Source organism: Ascoidea rubescens, assembly GCF_001661345.1.
Source record: "Ascoidea rubescens DSM 1968 unplaced genomic scaffold ASCRUscaffold_5, whole genome shotgun sequence".
In the NCBI taxonomy this organism is placed as follows: Eukaryota; Fungi; Ascomycota; class Saccharomycetes; order Ascoideales; family Ascoideaceae; genus Ascoidea; species Ascoidea rubescens.
In genome coordinates this window covers 1,037,531-1,056,992 of record NW_017962917.1, presented here as the reverse complement: position 1 = coordinate 1,056,992, position 19,462 = coordinate 1,037,531, and the positions used below count along the sequence as shown (strand labels likewise).

The following is a 19,462-nucleotide window of genomic DNA, read 5'->3' as shown; positions in this document are numbered from 1 at the left end:
TGATTGTGATTGTGATTGTGATTGTGATTGTGATTGTGATTGTGATTGTGATTGTGATTTGAATCACTTGACAAAACAGACGCCAAACTATCAGAAAGGTCATCAACTGACGATGAACAATCTGATGCAAGTGCAGTGTCAAACCCAAGGCATTGTGCACCACTATATACATCAGATACATCAGATACATCAGATACATCGGATACATCAGATACATCAAATAAATCAGATACATGAGTCTCATGTAAATTTAATACCGAGTCACCACCACAAGTATCGATTTCCTCGCCGTAATATCTTGCACTAGCAGCACCAATTGTACTACCTCTACTTCCACAAGCTGTCCAGGAACAGTCCAAAACAGCCACAGCACTAGGCTGCAATTTTTTATGTATAGGTGAACTACACCAAATGCTACAACCAGAAAAATAGCTTGAATTGGTTGGACTAACTTCATTAAGTTGATTAAGTTGATTAGCCAGAGTAGATGGATAATCAGTATAATATGGTTGTGAGTTATAGCTTTGAAATTTTTGAGATATATTGTCAAATTCAAATCTATTTGTATTGCTCATGCGATCCAAGTACAAACTATGTTCCATTAAGACATTTGAATTCGGAACACTGGGATTTGGAACATAACCAGTCGAGATAGCAAATTCATTCAAACACCCATTATATCCACACGATGACTGTTTTGCTTGAGTCAAACCAGTGTCAGTAGCACAACGAGCACCCAGACAGTTGATTTGTGAGACTGGTGGATTGGTATCGCTGTAAGCACTGGAGCTATCAGGCAAAGCTGTTCTGGCTTGGAATTGAAAGCTGTGATACACCTGTTTATAGTTTAGTATTTCAAACAACAATGAGCGCTCGAATGGGATGAAGTTGGAGTTGGAGTTGGAGTTGGAGTTGGAGTTGGAGTTGGAGTTGGAGTTGGAGTAATAAGCAGCGGATGGATTGATGTTGGGAATTGAGTTTTGGTCTGCACCCATGGTGCTGGTCCATGCAGATGATTTGCAAATAAAGTTTGTCATGATGAAAATAATATAAATAATATAAATAATATAAATATAAATAAAAAGAGATATAATATGATATATTGATAATTAACGATGGTTGATTATTATGAACTAATTGATAATTATGAACTAATTGATTATTATGAACTGATTGATGATTCAAACTGTTATCTTGAACGAATAAAAGTTATTTCCATCAGCAAAATATCTGTACCATATATGTGATTGAGTAGCATATACAAATGCAAAAGTTGTTTTATTGGGCACACATACATTGGACAGTATTTTGTTCAAAGTGTATGCTTTATTCCATTTGGAGCATGGTAGTTGATGTTTTGTAGAACTCTTGTGTTATTGAAGCAGAAACAGCAATAACCATAAGAGTAACAGTAACATTCACAGTCAGTTCTATTACAAGCACTATTACTGATGTAGAATTCAGCACTGCCTTTAGTATTTTCATTGCCTAAAATCAACACCAGCAATTTATGTGATTTGATTTGATTATAGATTAGATTAGAATATAGATTAAATTAAATTATAGTATAGATTAGAATAAAGATTATAATATAATATAATATAATATAATATAATATAATATAATATAATATAATATAATATAGTATAGTATAGTATACATAAAAACTAAAACTGTCTAGTGAAACATAAAACAGGCAAGATAAACCAATTAAAATAAATATTTATCTGCCAATTATTAATTATTAGTTATTGCCAATTCAGCATTATCCCATTCGGCATTATCCCATTATCCAATATAACGCCACAAATAATAACATATATCACTTTAACATCAAGATTCCATATCAATGTCATATTCGGAATCACTGCTGTTGTTTGGAATATTGTTAATGTCGTTGAACATATTGTTGATGTCTTTGAGCATAAGTTCAACATCAAACTCTGGTAAGTCGTCAAACTGGAAAGTTCTAGGAATATTACTTGAGATATCAATATTGGTGAATTCATTTAGCTCATTTAACTCATTAATTTCATTAATTTCATTTGATTCATTTGATTCATTTGATTCATTTTCTGCCAATGACTCAGATGCTATGTAGTTGTCTATACTGGAGTCCTGTAACATCTGCTTAGCTGCAAATTCTTCAATTTCAATAAAATCAAAACTACTAGGGTCGGATGTATTTTGGAAGACATAAAAATAGTCCTGATTGTAATCTTGATCGTGGTTTGGATCGTGATCCTGATCCTGATCATGGCTTTCAACATGCTCCAGAGTTTTATTAGAAACATCATCTGGGTATTCAAAATAATCGTTGAAATCGATGTTTAGATCTATGTTGGGATCTATGTTGGGATCTATGTTGGGATCTATGTTGCAATCAATGTTGCAATCAATGTTGCAATCAATGTTGCAATCAATATTGCAATCAGTGTTCGAATCGATAACAAGGTTGTCTTGTATGTTATTGTTGAGCTCTATGTTAAGATTGCTGTTCTCATCGATTTGCAAAACTTCCATATGGGTTCTAAGCTGTTTGAACATGGAACTATAAAATACATTATCACAAACATTATCACAAACATCAATTGACTGAGAGGCCCTTGCTTCTGTTGGATTATTGTTCAATTCATCACATATTTCAGGCAATACTCGAGGTACTGTGTAGTCAGTGGTAGTAGAGACAGCAGAAACAATTTTAGTGTGATTCAACACATCCTTAAAACTATCGATATAGTATTCAATAGAATCAGTACGGTTATTGGTATTATTTCCATCGGTAATATTAGCAGCGCTATTATTGTTGGCACTATTAATCCCATTAGCATTACTATTTGTATAAGCGCTTGAGTCACCATTGAATGTAGATGGATTAGGTGGTTGTTGTCTCAATGGTGCCCCTGTATTCAAACACTGTGCAAACTGACTTCCAGAAGCTTGAAAATACTCTCTAAAGACTTTCTGGCATGCTGCTCCAAATTCTTTGGGAGTTAGTTTGATGATGGACTTGAACACCCTTTGGTAGTAGCAGTCAGAATAGCCATTGGCTTTGACAAGCTGATTTAGTGTGAGTTTGGGTATCTGAGGCAATCCTAACATTCGGTTTTGCTCAATTGCCATGGCGTTGTTGGCTAGCATTCTGGCACTTAGCTGAGCGAGCTTGACGTTATAAGGCATGTTGTAGGAGATTTGGCCTGTCGCAGTGCCCGATTTCTTGTTGAATTTGGCATTTTTTTGTAGATCTCTCGACGCTTTTATGTACTGCTCGTGCATGTCGATCTGGCACACATTGGTGAATAGCTGATTGCAGCAGGATGCCAAAAGCCCAACCTCAAACTGATCACTGTTACCAATTATATTGTTGTTGTTGTTGTTTATGGTGGTGGTGGTGGTGGTGGTGAAGTAGTGCACACAACATTTGCACAAATTGTAATTCTGTAGGTATTGTAGTTGTTGTGCTTCACACTTTGTGATAAAGCAAATGTTGGGAGAAAGTTGTTCCTTTTCGTACTCCATACAAGCCGGTTCACAAATCATTCTGGTGCTGGTGTTGGCAACATAAAACACCGATTTGGCAAACGGATCATAGAAGTAGTAGGCAAACCATTTGTCAATGTCTTTATTGTAAGTATCAAACACTGTGGAGGTGAATTGTTTAAAGAATGCTTTTTTCAAATTGTTGTTTCTGGATCGTTGAGCAGGCATTGTAGCAACGATGTTGGTAAAGAGCAAAATCAAATAAATTAAATGGTTAATATCCCAAACAAATCAGTAGTATACAGATTGTATAGCTTGTATAACTTGTATAACTTGTATAACTTGTATAACTTGTATAACTTGTATAACTTGTATAATTGGAACAATTAGAACAATAGTTGTACAGATATATTAGAGTAGATTCCAGTTGTTTCTGAAATAAATAATTGCCAACTAGAAAGTCTGTCAATGGATGAGAAATCCCTGTTACTTATATATCATTTTATTACTATGGTCAAAGCTAATTGACAATGGCAAGCAATTATATCAGATTTCAATGCAAAAACTCTGGAAACCCAGCACATCAGACCATATATTTGATGCAACGATGTGAGTGATGTGACACTATCTCATGTCCAATTTGAATTTAAAAAGAAAACATATCACCCAAAATAATAAATTAAGTGAAAAATTAAGTGAAAAATTAAGTGAAAAATTAAGTGAAAAAATGATCAATAAATCAATAAATCAATAATCGGTAAACAAAAAGAACCAATTTCAACTCAATCATAATAACGAACATGCCAGAATTGCAACAATAGCAACCAAACTATTCCATTACTGTGTATATGGGTTATTTTTCATGGGTTATTTTTCATGAGTTATTTTTCATGGCATCTTATCGCCCTGCCCCCCCCCCCCACTCTGTTTCACTCTGTCTCACTCTGCTCTATTTCCAACACCTATCAGCACCATCATGCAGGGTCTTTGTGTCAAGCTTTTGTGTCAAGCTTTTGTGTTTGCTGTTGTGTTTGCTGTTGTGTTCGCTATTGTGTTCGCTATTGTATCAAGCTTTTGCTCAAGCTTTTATGTTTAATATTGTTGATTGCTCGAACCTCGTATTTCTGGCTTGTGTCTGTGTCTGTGTCTGTGTCTGCCACTTTTTATTCGTATCGCTTGGGTTTCCGACCACTGTTGTTGTTGTTCATGCGAGCAATCACATTGCTGATCCTCAGAAATATTTGTAAAGTTCAGAGATGGTGTAAAGTTTCGTTACACGATATTTTTTTTGATATTTTGAAATATTGTTTTGTTTTAAATTTGTGTATTTGTTCTAATATTTATTATTTATTTTATCATTATTTCTCTTGCTCATTAAATTAAAGTTAGTTATTATCATCCGGTTTTGTGTTCAACTAAAATTTATTATTTTTTAATTTTTTTTCCCTTTCTGATAAATCCTTGGTGGATTAGATTTGAATCAACTGTTAGTGAATTAAAGAATTTATTTGTTTTTATTTAAAAAAATTTCGATTTTTCAATTTTGTAATTTTTCAATTTTATTTTTACTCCCTTTCATCAATTCCAAGAAAAAACATGGCCATTGTCAGCTACTAATGCCGTAGATTATTGACAAAAAAGCAAGTTCATTATCCTTATCTGGAAAAGCATCCCTTTTACTAGTTTTCAACTACTTTAAAACTAAAGGTTAATTCAAAGTAATAAATTTAATACTAAATATTTACAGAATATTAATCTTTTAATTTTAAAATATAAACAAGTTCATTATTCTATAGAGTTTCCAAATCTTAAAAGTAACTAAAATTATGTTTGAACTCCTTTCTTCAGCTCGTTAATTATAACAAAATTTTTCAAAACATTTGACACAGATTTTAGGAATCTCAAATATCTCAGTCTGGTTATTTACACTATAATAAATATTTTTCTTCAAATTATGTTTTGATTCCTTTTGAAAATAATTTCTGTTTATTCCTCTTTCAATTCTATCAAACTCTCTCTTCATCGCTGCACATCCCATACACTGATCAAACCGAATATTTTCGGTTTCATAATTCTCTTTATTAGTTAAATAACTCGATGAATTTCCGTATGTCAATATACTATAGCCATTTTCAATCATTTTACATTCTTCATCATGTCCGTATTGTAGTTTGAAAGTTGACTGATTTGATTCAAACGTATAATTAGAGTTTGGAAAATAAACAATTAATGGTGGAAACCAGATCTTTTTTGTGCCGTTATTGTTTCTAGTTTTGATTTTGGTTTTGGTTTTATCTTTGTGTTCAGCATTTTTATTATTGAAGGCCCTAACAGGATATGCCTTATCTAGGTCACAACCGAAAAACACCGGTTTTTTATTAAAATTGTTTTTTACCAAATCACCTAAATCTGGAATTTCAGGAAAGATATCGTGCTCAACTATTTTTTCCTTGTCACCAACTGCCGTCCAAAAACTACTTGGTATGTCATCATGTCTATTTTCAATTTTTATTTTTGTACTGTTTTTTAACTTTTCATTATTTCTATTATTAATATAATCAAAATTATTTCTGCTAGTATTCATAATAGATTCATAAGTGCTTTGGTTATTGTTATCAATAAAACTAGAACCATGATATCTTTGAGCAGTTAATTTTAAAGTTGTGCCGTTGGGATAATTGCATTTATCCGATGTGGAATCAATTGCAATAATTAAATCAACCTCTCTATTTTTAACTGTTAAAAATGGCTGAAATGGTACATTTTGTCCATCTTCTCCGCCATCAACCAAAAACAAATGAGGAATTTTGCTAATTTTTAATGAATTTTTACCATGGTTGTACCCGAAAAATGGGTTGGGAGAAAATAGTGCGTAATCAGGATGATGCTTATTAAAACCGGTACTTTGATTATTGTCGTTGATATTTAATCCAAAAATTTTCAAAACTGTGTTAAATGCTGTATATGTCTCTTTCTTGCTTCTGCCAATCAATTTCCAAATGAAGAAAATAACACTGTTAAATAACGACGATGAAGTTGCTGTAATAAACCCGATGTTGTCAAACCCATTCACACAAATTGAATTGTTATTAATTTTAAAGATTGGAATACCATCATTTAGCATTGTACCTAAATACTTAATTTTTACAAATGCTTCTAAGTATGATTCCCAGCTGCCAAACTCATATGGATTGAATTCAAATATTTGTGAAGTTTTGCTGTCAATTAAATCATTGTTTATTTTTTCCAAGTCGTTGGTGGGCCATCGTAGATTGGAAATCAAAATTGGAAATGGTAGATCATAGTTTTTGAAAGATGGTAGCTTTCTAACGCTTGAGAATGTCAATGATTTATTTTCTTGAAATGGCAAAATCTTTTTTGATAGTGCTCTGCCCCAGTAATCTGTAAATGAAATATGAAATCCAGCTAGCTTTTTGTCACGAACATCTCGATGTAAATTGCGATAGAATGTTAATATTTTTCTAAAATTTGTTATTGAATTTTTTTTCAATTGATCGTTATTAAAAATGAATTCTTTTTCTTTCGTTATTTTAGGGTTTCCATTTAAATTTTTCTTAAATGATGAGAGGGAAGTCTTGGTTTTTAAATTTTTTTTCAATATGGGCATGCTTTCGTGAGATAAATCCAATGGATTATTATTATTATTATTATTATTATTATTATTATTATTATTATTATTATTATTATTATTATTATTATTATTATTATTATTATTATTATTATTATNTTATTATTATTATTATTATTATTATTATTATTATTATTATTATTATTATTATTATTATTATTATTATTATTATTATTATTATTATTATTATTATTGTTATTATTATTGTTATTGTTATTATTGCTGTTTTTGTTATTATTATTTGTATCAATATCTGTATCAATATTTGAGAGTCTAGAAAAAAAGTTTTTCAAAGAAAGTCCATTTTTTTTATTCTCCAATTCTTGAAATTCCAATTGTTTATTTTCTAATTTTTTGGATTTACAAATATTTTGATCATTAGTGCTATTGAGTTTAGATTTATTGTTGTCATGAGCTATTTGTTCCAAACTGCTATTTCTGCTCTTATTTTGTTTATTTTGTACATAGTCGCTGAAAGGAGATTCATAAGCATCAATATTATCGAAATGAAAATAACTTTGAAAATCCAAAATATCATTATTATTATTATTATTATTACTATCAGTTATTGGATTGAAATCGAAATTGGAATCAGAATCATGGTCATGTATAGGATTCTCGCGTTTTTGTTTGCCACTGAGATTTAATGATTTCAAAATTTTATCTTTAAAAGTCATTTTTGGAAAGTTACCATTACTGTTACTGTTGCCAAAGTCAAAATTGTTCTCATTGTTTTTCTGGTTGTCTCCAGTACTCTCTAACTTATTAACATCAATATTAACATCAGGTATTCCTTCTAACAATGGAGAATCTAAGCGCCAATACTTGCTATCATCTCTTAATTCTTCAATACTTTTGAAGTTGTGGAACATTAAAGAGGTGAGTAACCAAGAACCACCAGACACACTTGAAATGTATGATGTAGATTGTAGCAAACCACCCAAATGACCCAGATTGGTTGAGTTTTTGGTTCTTATATCTAGAGCACTTATTGCTCCAGCAGATGTGAGCATTGATCTATATCCACCACCAGATATGGCTATGCTGATGGTGGTGGGTTTTGAAGATAGTTTTAGGAAGTGAGAGCAGTTGAAGCCATCGATACTGATTCTGTTAAGATAGTTTTCAAGAGCTACCTGGGTCTTTTGTTGTCTATTTGCAATATAGTTCTGTTCTTCTAGTGATAGCGATAGTTGTGAGGAAGGTTGGTTAAGTCCATCAAAATACGCAGATCTTACCAAGCGTTCATTCAAAGGGCATAAAGTTGTGTAAGGAGCATAGTTTTTGATTGGATTGTAATGGTTGTATTGATTGTCGTTTTCATCTTCGTTTGAAGCAGAAATGTTACGATGATCTTTGTTATCAAATGAATTTAGCAGGTTTTCTAATAATTTGTTCGAAAGATCCAAGTCCAAAAATGAGTTTGAGTGTAAATTCAGGTTTTTAGTAAAGTTGACTTTAGTCTTTATGAACGAAGAGTTGAATGGCTTTAAATGTTTGAAGGAGTTTAAATTCAAGAAGGGATTTTGGTTGTTTTTGTAGATTTTTGTGTTTTCTTTTTTATAGTTTATTGATAGACAATCAGCAAAGTTTAAAAGAAGGCAAATGAGAATAAGTATTTTGGACAGGTTTTGACCATTGATGTGATTTGCCATGCTGATTGAAGTGGTTTCAAATGGTTACTGTTTTGGATAGTGAGCTGTTGTTGTTTTTTGCATTTGAATTGGGATTCGAATATAAGAAATAAACCAAATGGTTTGTTGATTGAGGTTTTTGGAAATTCAAAAATCAATTTCCACAAAACGATGTTGCAAGCAGTTATTTTCAGAGCCAAAAAAAGCAGTTACAAAAGAACAAAAATGGGATATTGTGTATTGATGATATAAAGAAAAATGACATTGAATATAAATTGATGGTTATATAGGCGGCAACAATAATAGAGAATGGTTTTAATAAAGTATTGTACTTCAACGAATTTTCCAAATTGTTCTATGATTTTGAGCTTGAAAAACTGTTCATAAAGGCAACAATGACTTAAAAGAATGGTTGACCAAGTTGATAAGACAAAAATTGATGTTTCTAATACAAAATAGTCAAAGGCTTTTTGGTCAGTGATGGTTAAAAAGGCTAATAGAGAAACAGTAAAATTTGCATAACAAAACAATGGTGATTATGTAAAAGGTAGTATTCAGAAAATAAGTATAATTGACTGCTTTGATGATAGCTTTTTCAAACTTTTCGGTAGCTTCAGGAAAAACAATACAAAAAATTTCGATTCCAGAAGATGAACAGATTTGCAGCAGTTAAAGATGCAATAAATCCGGCAAGTCAACCTGGTAGACCTCCAATAGAACCTTTTTCAGTTGTGTATTCTTTAAAAGTGCTGAAGTTACCCCAATATCTGTTGTAAACCAATAGTATCCTTGTTTGGATCACCACCAGCCATAGCAACATTTAAAAATAAAATTATACCAATTAACACAAAAATTTTTATAGAAGATGAAATGACTTCAAATATACCAAGTTGTTTAATTGGAAGATAATCTAGTATCAATGTTATAAGTAAAAATATGGAAATCCAAATTGAAAAATGAACCTAAAACAAAATAAACAAGAATAACAATAGCAGCAAAAGATATAAATAATAAAGCAGAACCAGATAGATACAATCCTTTACGAGAGCTTACAAGTAATTAAATTGCATAAGTACTATTAAATGCAATCATTGCAATCTGGTCAGCTTTCAGCTCTCTATTTAATTTATTGCAACCAGAGATCGAATTTATTGTTCCTGAGATTAAACCGTTTTCCCCAAAGCTAAAACACAGCCCTATTTTTCTGAAAATATTATGCATTTTCGAGTTTGAAAGTATTTTTTCAATGGATTTAAAATTGAAAAGATTAAAAATCAAGAAATTTTGAGCCTTATATAAAATATGAAGTGATAAAGATTGGGAGCAAAAGTAGATACACACATACACACAGCGGTATAAGCTATCAAGAATGTGCGCAAGCGCAGGACATCGCATATTAATACAGAGACTATACTAGTCTACACTATATCTCTTGGCAAAGCTAAACTGCACAGAGCTAAAAGTTAAAAAACTTTTGTTATGAGTGCAGATATAAATCCTGGACATAGACCGGGTAAATCATGCGGTTTGAGAGAAAGCCAAGATAATATAAGAATATTAGGTTTCATGCAGGTTGCGGTGTGCTGTGTGTTTTTAGAAACTTAAAAAGCAGCCATTTTTGTGGAGTTGAATCCCGGCTCTGCTTCCTCAAGGTGAGGTTTTTGTTTCTAAAAGGGAATTCGAACGCTCCTAAGACATTTGAGTCGGTTGGATCTGAATAAAAGGTTTATGTTTGCTCTATTAAATTGGTGTTTTTGGTGTTTTTCATGCTGCTTTTTGACTTATTTTGACTTATTTTGACTTATTTTGGATAATTTATAAATGATTTATGCTCTTTTGCTGTTTTAAAGTAAGGTCTGGTCTCGGAGTAGTCATTTATTTTCAGTGCATTGGTTTTTATTTAACTAAATTTTTGAACCATAGATTGTTTTTTAAATCGATTTTTAAACAAGGTTTCCAATTTATCGTTTTTTCTCTAGAATTGTTTAATTGTAATTATTCTGATTTTTAGTTTATTGATTTTAAATAATAAAAAAAAAATATTATTGTTATTATCTATGATTTATCAATTATTAAGGGGTTAAAATTTTTGATACTTTTTTGCATTGTATGATAAAAATAACTAAATGAACCTCTATTGTTAAATGCAAACTCAAATTTTACAAAACTGTTTAACTTGCTTGAAACCTATTTGTAAATACAATCTAAAACAATATTTATACTATGTTGAAAATCATAATGATCTCAAAATATTTTAAAGACTATTCAGATGCAAAAACTGGTATCATCAAGAAAATAAGATCATCACAAGTTGTAATGAAATATAAACGAAATGATAAAATTATATCAAATAAAAACAAAAACAAAACTAAAAACAATTCTAAATTGAATTAAACAAACAAGTTGAGATAATCTTTATAACTCATTGAAGATTTATCACCTTTATACTTTGTCAATTTAATATCAAACTTCTTATAATTAACCTTATATTTGGAAACACCAGCTTTCTGAACCAAATAATTCAATGTTGTCTCTTTATCCCAATCTTGTTCAACTGGCACATCCGGCAAAAATGTTGCACTTTTTTTGCTCCCTCTATCAACAAATGAAATTTTTATTCCATTTTCGCCCAATTTCCAATCCAAAGGATTCAGTCCAACTTCAAAATCTTTTAATAAAGTTATAGACACCAGTAATCTATTCAATTCCCTTTTTTCGATGGGTTCAAACCTTGGGTCTTCAAATGCTGAGATTTTGGAGTACTCAATCAACCCTTTTTCCAAGGGCAAATTGCTAAAACATCCAATGCAGCCTCTTAACTCATGTTCGTCATCTTGATAATTGCTGAGATTGCCCTCTATGATGTTCCAAGTCACAAACAATGGATAAGAATCGTGGTTTATATCATCGCTATAACTGAACTTTCTAATAAACAAATCTTTATAAAACCTCAAATTATGTGTAGGAGTCTTTTGCTTGTTCAAGGAGGAGATTAGCACATCGAAGGCAAAAGCAGCATAAGGAGAGGAATTAGCAGGCATTTTGAATGAGTGTTATTATTACAAAGCGAGTAGAAAGATATCAATATAAAAGGTCTTCAATAAAAGGAAAAAAAAAAAGTCTTTGGAGTATTAATTTCGAGTATAGATGTATCAAAAGGAGCTAGTTGTTAATAAGGCTAATTATTGTGTATTTATATTGCTAATGTGATAAGATAATGAAATGAAATGAGACGTAAATGGCTTTCAAAAATGCGTCTGAATTTGCCATTCGGAAGGATAAGGTTTGGAGGCAAAAACACTCGGTTATTAAGCCAATAACTAAAGGATTAAGAGAAGCAATGGCTATGGAATATAAATCAAGTTAAGCTAAGCTAAGCTACACTAAACTAAACTAAACCAAGCCAGAGTGTATGAGATGTATATTGATAGAAATCGAATATTAAACGTATAGAAGGAGTAGAGGCAAAAAGGACAGAGAGAGAAAAAGCAAGCTTCTACTCGTTAGGCAAACTAGGCTAGTTATAATGGGATAACTATAAGGGTGAGTTTCTAAACAAATAGGAAACAGATTCACCATTATGGAGTCTTCGAATGGACTCAGCCAATACACCTGAAATATCTATTGTGTCCAACCTGGGACATAAAAGCAATTTTTTCTCAAAGGGAACAGTGTTTGTGCACACCACCTTATTCAAGTTAGAGTTGTTAATGTTCTTGATTGCATTTCCAGACAATATGCCATGGGTTACAATTGCTATGACCATTTTGGAGCCATTTTTCAACAAGATGTCAGCAGCTTTAGCTAGAGTGCCACAAGTGTCAGCCATGTCATCTACTATTATGGATATCTTATCAGTTACATCACCTACCAAAACCATTTTGGATACTTCATTAGGTTTAGCCCTTTCTTTGTGAATTAAGGCAAAATTCAAGTCCAAACGATCTGCTAATGAGGCAGCTCTTTTGGCACCACCGGCATCGGGAGAAACTAAGATTGAGTTTTTATAATCAATGTTTTCTTTGATGTATCTTAGTACACTTGGTTCAGCGTACAAGTTGTCAGCAGGAACATCAAAGAAGCCTTGGATTTGAGAAGCATGTAAATCCATTGTTATGATGTGGTTTACACCAGCAGTTGTTAACATATCAGCAACTAATTTAGCAGTGATTGGAGCTCTACTTTTATCCTTTCTGTCTTGTCTTGCGTAAGGAAAGTTGGGAATCACAGCAGTGATTCTTCTTGCAGAAGCAGTTCTGCAAGCATTGATCATTATAAGTAGTTCCAATAAACGATCATTGACATCGCCCGAAGATATTTGAGACACTATGTAAATGTCTTCATCTCTAACAGATTCTCTGATGCTAAAGGAAACCTCGTTATTTGATTCTCTTTTAAGATCAACTTTACATAAGGGCAAACCAAGTCTTATTAAAAAAGTAAAAAAAAAAAAAATATTAGTATCGGAGTTTCTTCTTTAATTTACATGAGTGTATTTCTTTTATTTTTATCGTAGTTTGTTTTTCTTCATAGATCATAGTCGTGTCTTTATAATGGATAGAGACATACCTTTTTGAGACAAGCTCAGCTAAACCCCTGTGGATATCACTTGAAATTAGTTTGATCGAATTTGTTGCAGACATTGGTACTTTTTAATATTTTAATATTATAATGATTATTATTGGTACTAATGCTATTGGGTAGTAGGAATACAAGGTATTGGCGAGTGAAGAAATATTAACGGGATTATTGAATATTATATAAAAGTATTGATTATATTAATAAATAATTTCATTTCAATCAAATCAAATTAAATTGAAACCAAATTAAATTATTAAATAAACTATTGAAATTCAAAAAATTTAAAGTACTCATCTTCTGAATTTCTCTTTTTTTGCAAAGGAAAAAAACAGCATAAAGAAAAGAAAATTTATAAGAAGAGGACGAAAACCTAAAAGCACAAATTTTTTCAAATTGCTGAGCGAAATTCGAGCGCGATGACCTTGCATCTCCGGAGATAACTGACAACCGGATGTTAGCAGTGATCTGCGTTTTTGCGATAACCCAAATAAACAGCCAGTAGTATCTGCTCTGTTTAGTACTGCAATCCAGCTGTGATTTTCGTTTCGCGCCCAACACAGCGCTTCCAACGGTCTGGGCTTTTGAGTAATACTGCCCAGCCAACAAGCCAATCACAACACGGCATTTAGCAAACAAGATACTCGCTAAACCAATCGCCCGCGTTCCGAGGGGGTATCCGGTGGAGTGCCATGTTTGCGGGCGAAAGTACAGCCATGTCTGTATATGTCTAATTACGCCGCATTCAGAGCACTGCAGACTTATGCATTGACCCGTTGTGGTGGCTGGTAATCCGCTACCACGTCCACGGATGCCTTTGCTCTGAGCGCGGTTCGAATTTCGGACAGGGGCGGAATTCGCAGAAAGTGTGTAGCAGAAGCAGCTTCAAACAGAGGTAAGTAAAAAAAAACAATAACTGAATATCCAGGCAAGAGAAAGGGCATAGCAAAGCTAGCATTATCAGCAACAACTTGTGGTATCTGTTCATCGCACTCCTTGCTTGCTGTTGTCAATTACACCCACTGTCCCCCAAAGGGAACAATGTCGACCTACAATCCGAACCTCAGTCTCAGAAGATCTGCAAATCTCGCTCCAAGAACACCATCGTCGCTAAGAAGACAGACTTCTTCGCTCAGTCTCTCCAATGGCAATGGCACCAGCTCCAGCAACAACAGCAGCAGCAGCCTCAACAACAAGAGTCCAACTCGCTCCACTTTTGTTAATCCATTTTCCAGATCCTCATCTCGAAACTCCAGCAGACAGATTTCAAGACCAAATTCCAGATTGAATTCCAGACCAAATTCAAGACCTAATTCAAGTCTAAATAATAATCAAAACCTATTAAGTAATAACAACATACTAAATAACTCGCTCGCCAATAGCATTGCCACTAGCAATAGTAACAGTGAAACCTCGCCTTCTTCCTCAGCATCGTCCTCAACCTCACTCAACTCTTCCTCCTACTCTGGCACTATATCGGTTTCAATCAGACCCAGACCATTAAGCATACCTCATCCCAGTGGTTTATCCAACAACAACTTGTCTCCATCGAAATCAAAATCCCTATGGAACATCAACGATAATTCCAACACTATATCAACGCCCGAATTTGGCTTGTTTTCTTTTGATAACGTTTTCAACTCAAACATATCAAACTCCTTCATATACTTGAAAATCGTTAAAAACTTGGTAGCCAACTTGATCAATGGCTTCAACGCAACAGTTTTCGCCTATGGTATGACTGGCTCAGGCAAAACTTATTCAATGCAAGGAAACAACAACGATCCTGGTCTAATTCCCCTAGCAATCAATGAAATCTTTAGTTACATAAACAACATCAACAACAACAACGATGTCTCATCCAATAGCAACCAAAACACAACCAACAACTCATTCACAATACAAGTGTCCTATTTAGAGATTTATAACGAAAAACTAATCGACCTATTGCTGCCTCAAACCCAGATATCCATCCCACAATTTAATGGCAGTAACGACTCAATTGATCTAAAAATTAGAGATGATCCAATTTACGGAATAAAAGTCATAGGTTTAACTGAAGAAATTGTCACTTCTTCCTCCCAGCTATTAAATTTGATTAAAAAAGGCGACACCTTTAGAAAAACTGCTTCAACAAATTTCAACCAAAGATCTTCAAGGTCCCACGCTATTATTCTAATAAGATTAATCAATAAAAATAACTCAACAAAAAAATCAACCATATCAACCTTGTCTCTATGTGATCTAGCAGGTTCAGAAAGAGCTACCTCTCAATCTGAAAGAAGGAAAGAAGGCTCTTTCATCAATAAATCTCTATTAGCTTTATCATCTGTCATATCAAAACTATCTTCTCCAAACTCTTCTTTAAATCATATCAACTATAGAGACTCGAAATTAACAAGGCTATTACAACCAGCATTATCGGGTAATGCAATTGTATCAATCCTTTGTACAATTCATTTATCAATGGAAAATTTCAACGAAACTATCAACACTTTAAGATTTGCAGCCAGAGCCAAAAATATAACACTTAATGTCACAAAACACGAGTTATATGATGGCAGTAATAATGAAGAAATAAATCTAGAAAACATCAAAATTATCGAGGCCTTGAAAATACAATTGGAAAAACAAAAGATCGAATTGAATTTACTAAAAAATAATAACTCTACAAATTCCATATTATCTAATGATAATACAAATGTTTTGAACGTTATTAATAATAACTATAATAATAATAATAATAATAATAGTGGTGCTAATACTAATGGCAACTTTAATAGTAATGATTCTCAAATCAATAAAGATTTGCAAAAAAATTACGAAGATTTAAAAGACGAATACAGTCTACTTGAATCAGAAAATAGAATACTCAATGAAAGATTAGAACATCTATCAAGATTAAACGATTCCAAAAGAATAGAGCAAACCATGATTAAATCAGAAATTACAAACAGTTTATCACACTCAAATTTATCCAAAATCAATCAAAATCTAATTAAAAATATCGAAGATTTATTCAAAAGACAAGACTCGGAAATTGAAGAAAATAACAGCTATATATCTCATTTGGAAAACCAATTAAAGAAAATGGAATATGAAAAGTCATTTAATACTTTAAGTGGCAATAGTAGTAATAATAATAGCAACAATAATAGCAACAATAATAACAACAGTAATAACAACAATAATAGTATTGCTAGTAATAATGGTAACAATAATGGTAACAATAATAGTGCCAATAACATCCACAATTTAATTAATAATTTAAACATATCTGATAATGAACTGCCTACAAAAATTTCATTCAAGGGCTCTAATTCATCATTATCCTTGCACCAAAATCCCTCGCCAATTCATATAGATTCATATAACATATTGGCCAACTTTAACGATAATATGTTTAATAGCAGCATAAATAACAATGGGAATTACAACAATAATTACAACAACTATAACAATAACAATAACAATAAAGAATTGGAAGAACTTATCCAGGAACAACAAGATACTATCATGGATTTAAGAGAGACAATCAAAAATAAAGACCGTATAATCAAAGCATTGAGAACTTCTACAAGAGTTAGAGATAGCATTTTAGGGGGAAGTCCATTGCCAAATTTTAATAATAATTTAGTCAATGGAAACGTTAATAACAATAACAATAACAATAGTGATAAAAATAAAAATAAAACTAATAGAATGAGTGTTCCTGACCTTAAGTATAATGCCAGTACTTTATTAACTACAATCAATGAAAGTAAATTGAATGAAGTATCATTTTTTGCCAATGGCAATAGTTTTCAAAAACCTTTATAAAAATTCATAAGTTTTATATTATTTTTTTTTTTTGTTATTTTTTTTTCATGAATTTTTTATCATTTTTTCATATGCCTTTCATAAATTTTTCATAAATTTTTGTTTATACTCATTTTTTCAGTTTAAATATTTAAAATTTTCAATTAATTATTTGATATTGTTTTTTTTTTTGTTATTTTTTTTTCTTTCAAATTCAATTCTAGATATGTATACTATATATATTTTGTTTCAGCAATGCTATATGACAAAAAAAACAACCCATAAGGGTTTAAAATATAAATTAATACATAATAATAAATCAATTCAACACCAAAAACAACAATACCCTTTAGTTCTTGTTCTTAAGCTGATTTTGGCTACAAAACAGTTTGAATTTTCACCAAACAAATCCTTTGTTATTTGATTCAATTGATTCAAATCTGAGTTTCTAGGTAAGAACAAGCCTATATTTTTTGTTATTTTGAGAAAACCACTTAAAAGATCAGTTAGGGAAAATGGTTTCAAATCGTTTTGTAAATCAAAGGTATCTTTGTTTAAATATTCTGGACCACCCCAGGGAGGACTTGCAAATATAAAGTTGATATTGTAGTCTTTTTTCAAGCTGAGTAGATATGCATCATTGATTTGAGACCAATCTTTTTGGATGGTTTCAATCTTTTCATTGATTTGGTAGACTTTTGAATTTTGTTTCAAGCAGTACAAATTGGCAAAATTTATATCGATAGCTATTACTTTGTCAAAGTGGTAAGCAAACTGGATTGAGTTTCCTCCACCACCAGCAAAAACGTCCAAGATGGAGGTTTTCTGTGGAGAAGCAGTATTTGTGGTGAAAGTGTAGTTCTGCTTTATGTAGGATGCAATGTAGTCTGCAATTGCTTCTGGAGTAACAGAGTACCAGAGTTCTGAGGTTAGCCTTATGTTGTCGTTGAATTTGGAAAAAATGCTATAACGTTGTTTCCAATATTTTTGACAGTTTTGGGGTAAAGAGAGTCTATCGGCATACCTTATGATAATTTTGTTGTCATCTTTGTCGTAAATGGTTAAATTGCCATTGTTGTCTTGAATTTCAGAGTTGTTGTCGTTTTGGGGATCGAAAATTTCATAGTCGTGGATATCAGAATAATGGATTGATTTTTTTTTCAGTTTTTTTTTTGTTTGTTTCTTTTTAATTGATTTTCCAGTGAAGAAAGTTGGAAAGTGGTCAGCGTAGTCAGTCAAGTCCATGGTTTTATGATACAATAGGGTATATAAAAGAGAAAAAAAAACAAAAGAACAAGTAAAAAACAAGTAAAAAAATAGTAAAAAAAAGTTATTGTTTGGTTATTGTTTTATAGTAGATGATTTAAAATCGAAAAATTTTCAGTTTAAAAGACGGATTTAGTAAGTTTTTACAGTGGTTTAAAGAGAAAAAAAAAATTAAGATTATGGAATTAAGATTATTTACAACTTGAAGTGAAGAGATGGAGGAAAATGTAAAGAAACCAAAGGAAATAAAACTTGAAAAATACAAAGTGAATCATTAAAGAGTTTCATTAAGTTTCATTAGAAGGAACAAATTCATTGAATGCAAACAGAAAAAGAGAAATAGATAAAAACAGGAAAGTGATTAAAGGGATTAATCATCATAGTCATTTGGAGGTGGAGGAGCATAGTCTTTTCTCATATACAAATCTATTGCAGCACCAAAAGCAGCAAAGCCTGCACATCCTATGGCAGTTGCAACAGGGCCAGATTTAATAGCTAGACCTCCACCAGTTATACAACCAGCCATAAGACCATTATAGATGTCGTCTTTTGCTCTTAGGCTTTCGACACAGCATTCTACACCTGAGTAGATCCCACCAATGTAGCCAAAATTTTTGGCAGAGGAGTACATTCTTTTGCCCATGTCAGAGAACTGTATTTTCATTTGTTGTTTGAAGGGCAAATCGTTAAATTTCAAGGCCGATTCTAGGTTTCCACCAGGGACGTCGTAGGACATTGAGGCCATGAATAGACCAAAGAAACCACCAAGAAAGAAACCAGATACACCAGAGACAGCAGTTTTACCAGGACAGGACTGCATGAAACCCATAACTTGTAGGGCGATGGCTTCACCTTGTTCTTCTGGAGACATGTCTTTGAGAGATTTCAGCTGGGGCACAGCTTGATTGTAGAAGCCTAAACCGGGAGCCATTGTGAGAAGAAAGAGGAGAAGTGAAGTGAAGTGAAGTGAAGTGAAATTAAATGAAATGAAATGAAATGAAGTAGATTAATTAAATGAGATAAGATTGTAATAGATTTAGATTGATCAGATTAAGAT

At 32.1% G+C, this 19,462-nt stretch overlaps 10 protein-coding genes across 10 annotated transcripts; 2 read left to right on the top strand and 8 right to left on the bottom strand.

Moving 5' to 3' along the window:
- Nucleotides 1-81: 81 nt before the first annotated feature.
- Nucleotides 82-1,037, bottom strand: ASCRUDRAFT_7911 (uncharacterized protein; the record flags this gene model as incomplete). Its single annotated transcript, XM_020194341.1, has 1 exon — nt 82-1,037. A coding segment is annotated over one exon (956 nt), but the record flags the coding sequence as incomplete, so codon positions are not given.
- Nucleotides 1,038-1,833: 796 nt separating this feature from the next.
- On the bottom strand, nt 1,834-3,708 carry ASCRUDRAFT_7910 (uncharacterized protein; the record flags this gene model as incomplete). The annotated part of the gene is made up of 1 exon (XM_020194337.1): nt 1,834-3,708. The coding sequence occupies one exon, from the start codon at nt 3,706-3,708 to the stop codon at nt 1,834-1,836; it is 1,875 nt and encodes a 624-aa protein (XP_020048027.1).
- Nucleotides 3,709-5,315: 1,607 nt separating this feature from the next.
- Nucleotides 5,316-7,114, bottom strand: ASCRUDRAFT_75689 (FabD/lysophospholipase-like protein). Its single transcript, XM_020193172.1, has one exon. It carries the CDS (start codon nt 7,106-7,108, stop codon nt 5,333-5,335), a length of 1,776 nt encoding a protein of 591 aa, XP_020048026.1. The 5' UTR covers nt 7,109-7,114; the 3' UTR covers nt 5,316-5,332.
- A 393-nt stretch (nt 7,115-7,507) lies between these two features.
- Nucleotides 7,508-8,784, bottom strand: ASCRUDRAFT_70176 (uncharacterized protein; the record flags this gene model as incomplete). Its single annotated transcript, XM_020191755.1, has 2 exons — nt 7,508-7,513; nt 7,594-8,784. The coding sequence occupies 2 exons, from the start codon at nt 8,782-8,784 to the stop codon at nt 7,508-7,510; spliced, it is 1,197 nt and encodes a 398-aa protein (XP_020048025.1).
- A 1,983-nt stretch (nt 8,785-10,767) lies between these two features.
- Nucleotides 10,768-11,167, top strand: ASCRUDRAFT_75688 (uncharacterized protein; the record flags this gene model as incomplete). The annotated part of the gene is made up of 1 exon (XM_020193171.1): nt 10,768-11,167. A coding segment is annotated over exon 1 (151 nt), but the record flags the coding sequence as incomplete, so codon positions are not given.
- ASCRUDRAFT_34342 (uncharacterized protein) lies at nt 11,154-11,804 on the bottom strand (the record flags this gene model as incomplete). Its single annotated transcript, XM_020190512.1, has 1 exon — nt 11,154-11,804. One exon carries the CDS (start codon nt 11,802-11,804, stop codon nt 11,154-11,156), a length of 651 nt encoding a protein of 216 aa, XP_020048023.1.
- A 494-nt stretch (nt 11,805-12,298) lies between these two features.
- PRS3 (ribose phosphate diphosphokinase subunit PRS3) lies at nt 12,299-13,406 on the bottom strand (the record flags this gene model as incomplete). The annotated part of the gene is made up of 3 exons (XM_020191754.1): nt 12,299-13,190; nt 13,250-13,288; nt 13,333-13,406. 3 exons carry the CDS (start codon nt 13,404-13,406, stop codon nt 12,299-12,301), a joined length of 1,005 nt encoding a protein of 334 aa, XP_020048022.1.
- Nucleotides 13,407-14,796: 1,390 nt separating this feature from the next.
- KIP2 (Kip2p) lies at nt 14,797-16,941 on the top strand (the record flags this gene model as incomplete). Its single annotated transcript, XM_020189832.1, has 3 exons — nt 14,797-15,890; nt 16,095-16,445; nt 16,752-16,941. Coding segments are annotated over 3 exons (1,635 nt in total), but the record flags the coding sequence as incomplete, so codon positions are not given.
- A 418-nt stretch (nt 16,942-17,359) lies between these two features.
- On the bottom strand, nt 17,360-18,469 carry TGS1 (RNA methyltransferase). Its single transcript, XM_020193170.1, has one exon. It carries the CDS (start codon nt 18,382-18,384, stop codon nt 17,464-17,466), a length of 921 nt encoding a protein of 306 aa, XP_020048020.1. The 5' UTR covers nt 18,385-18,469; the 3' UTR covers nt 17,360-17,463.
- A 127-nt stretch (nt 18,470-18,596) lies between these two features.
- Nucleotides 18,597-19,412, bottom strand: TIM22 (translocation channel protein TIM22). Its single transcript, XM_020193169.1, has one exon. It carries the CDS (start codon nt 19,334-19,336, stop codon nt 18,776-18,778), a length of 561 nt encoding a protein of 186 aa, XP_020048019.1. The 5' UTR covers nt 19,337-19,412; the 3' UTR covers nt 18,597-18,775.
- Between the last annotated feature and the right edge of the window lie 50 nt (nt 19,413-19,462).

Coding starts and splice junctions, on each gene's coding strand:
- ASCRUDRAFT_75689 (XM_020193172.1), bottom strand. CDS start 7,108: ATGCCCATATTGAAAAAAAATTTAAAAACCAAGACTTCCCTCTCATCA.
- TGS1 (XM_020193170.1), bottom strand. CDS start 18,384: ATGGACTTGACTGACTACGCTGACCACTTTCCAACTTTCTTCACTGGA.
- TIM22 (XM_020193169.1), bottom strand. CDS start 19,336: ATGGCTCCCGGTTTAGGCTTCTACAATCAAGCTGTGCCCCAGCTGAAA.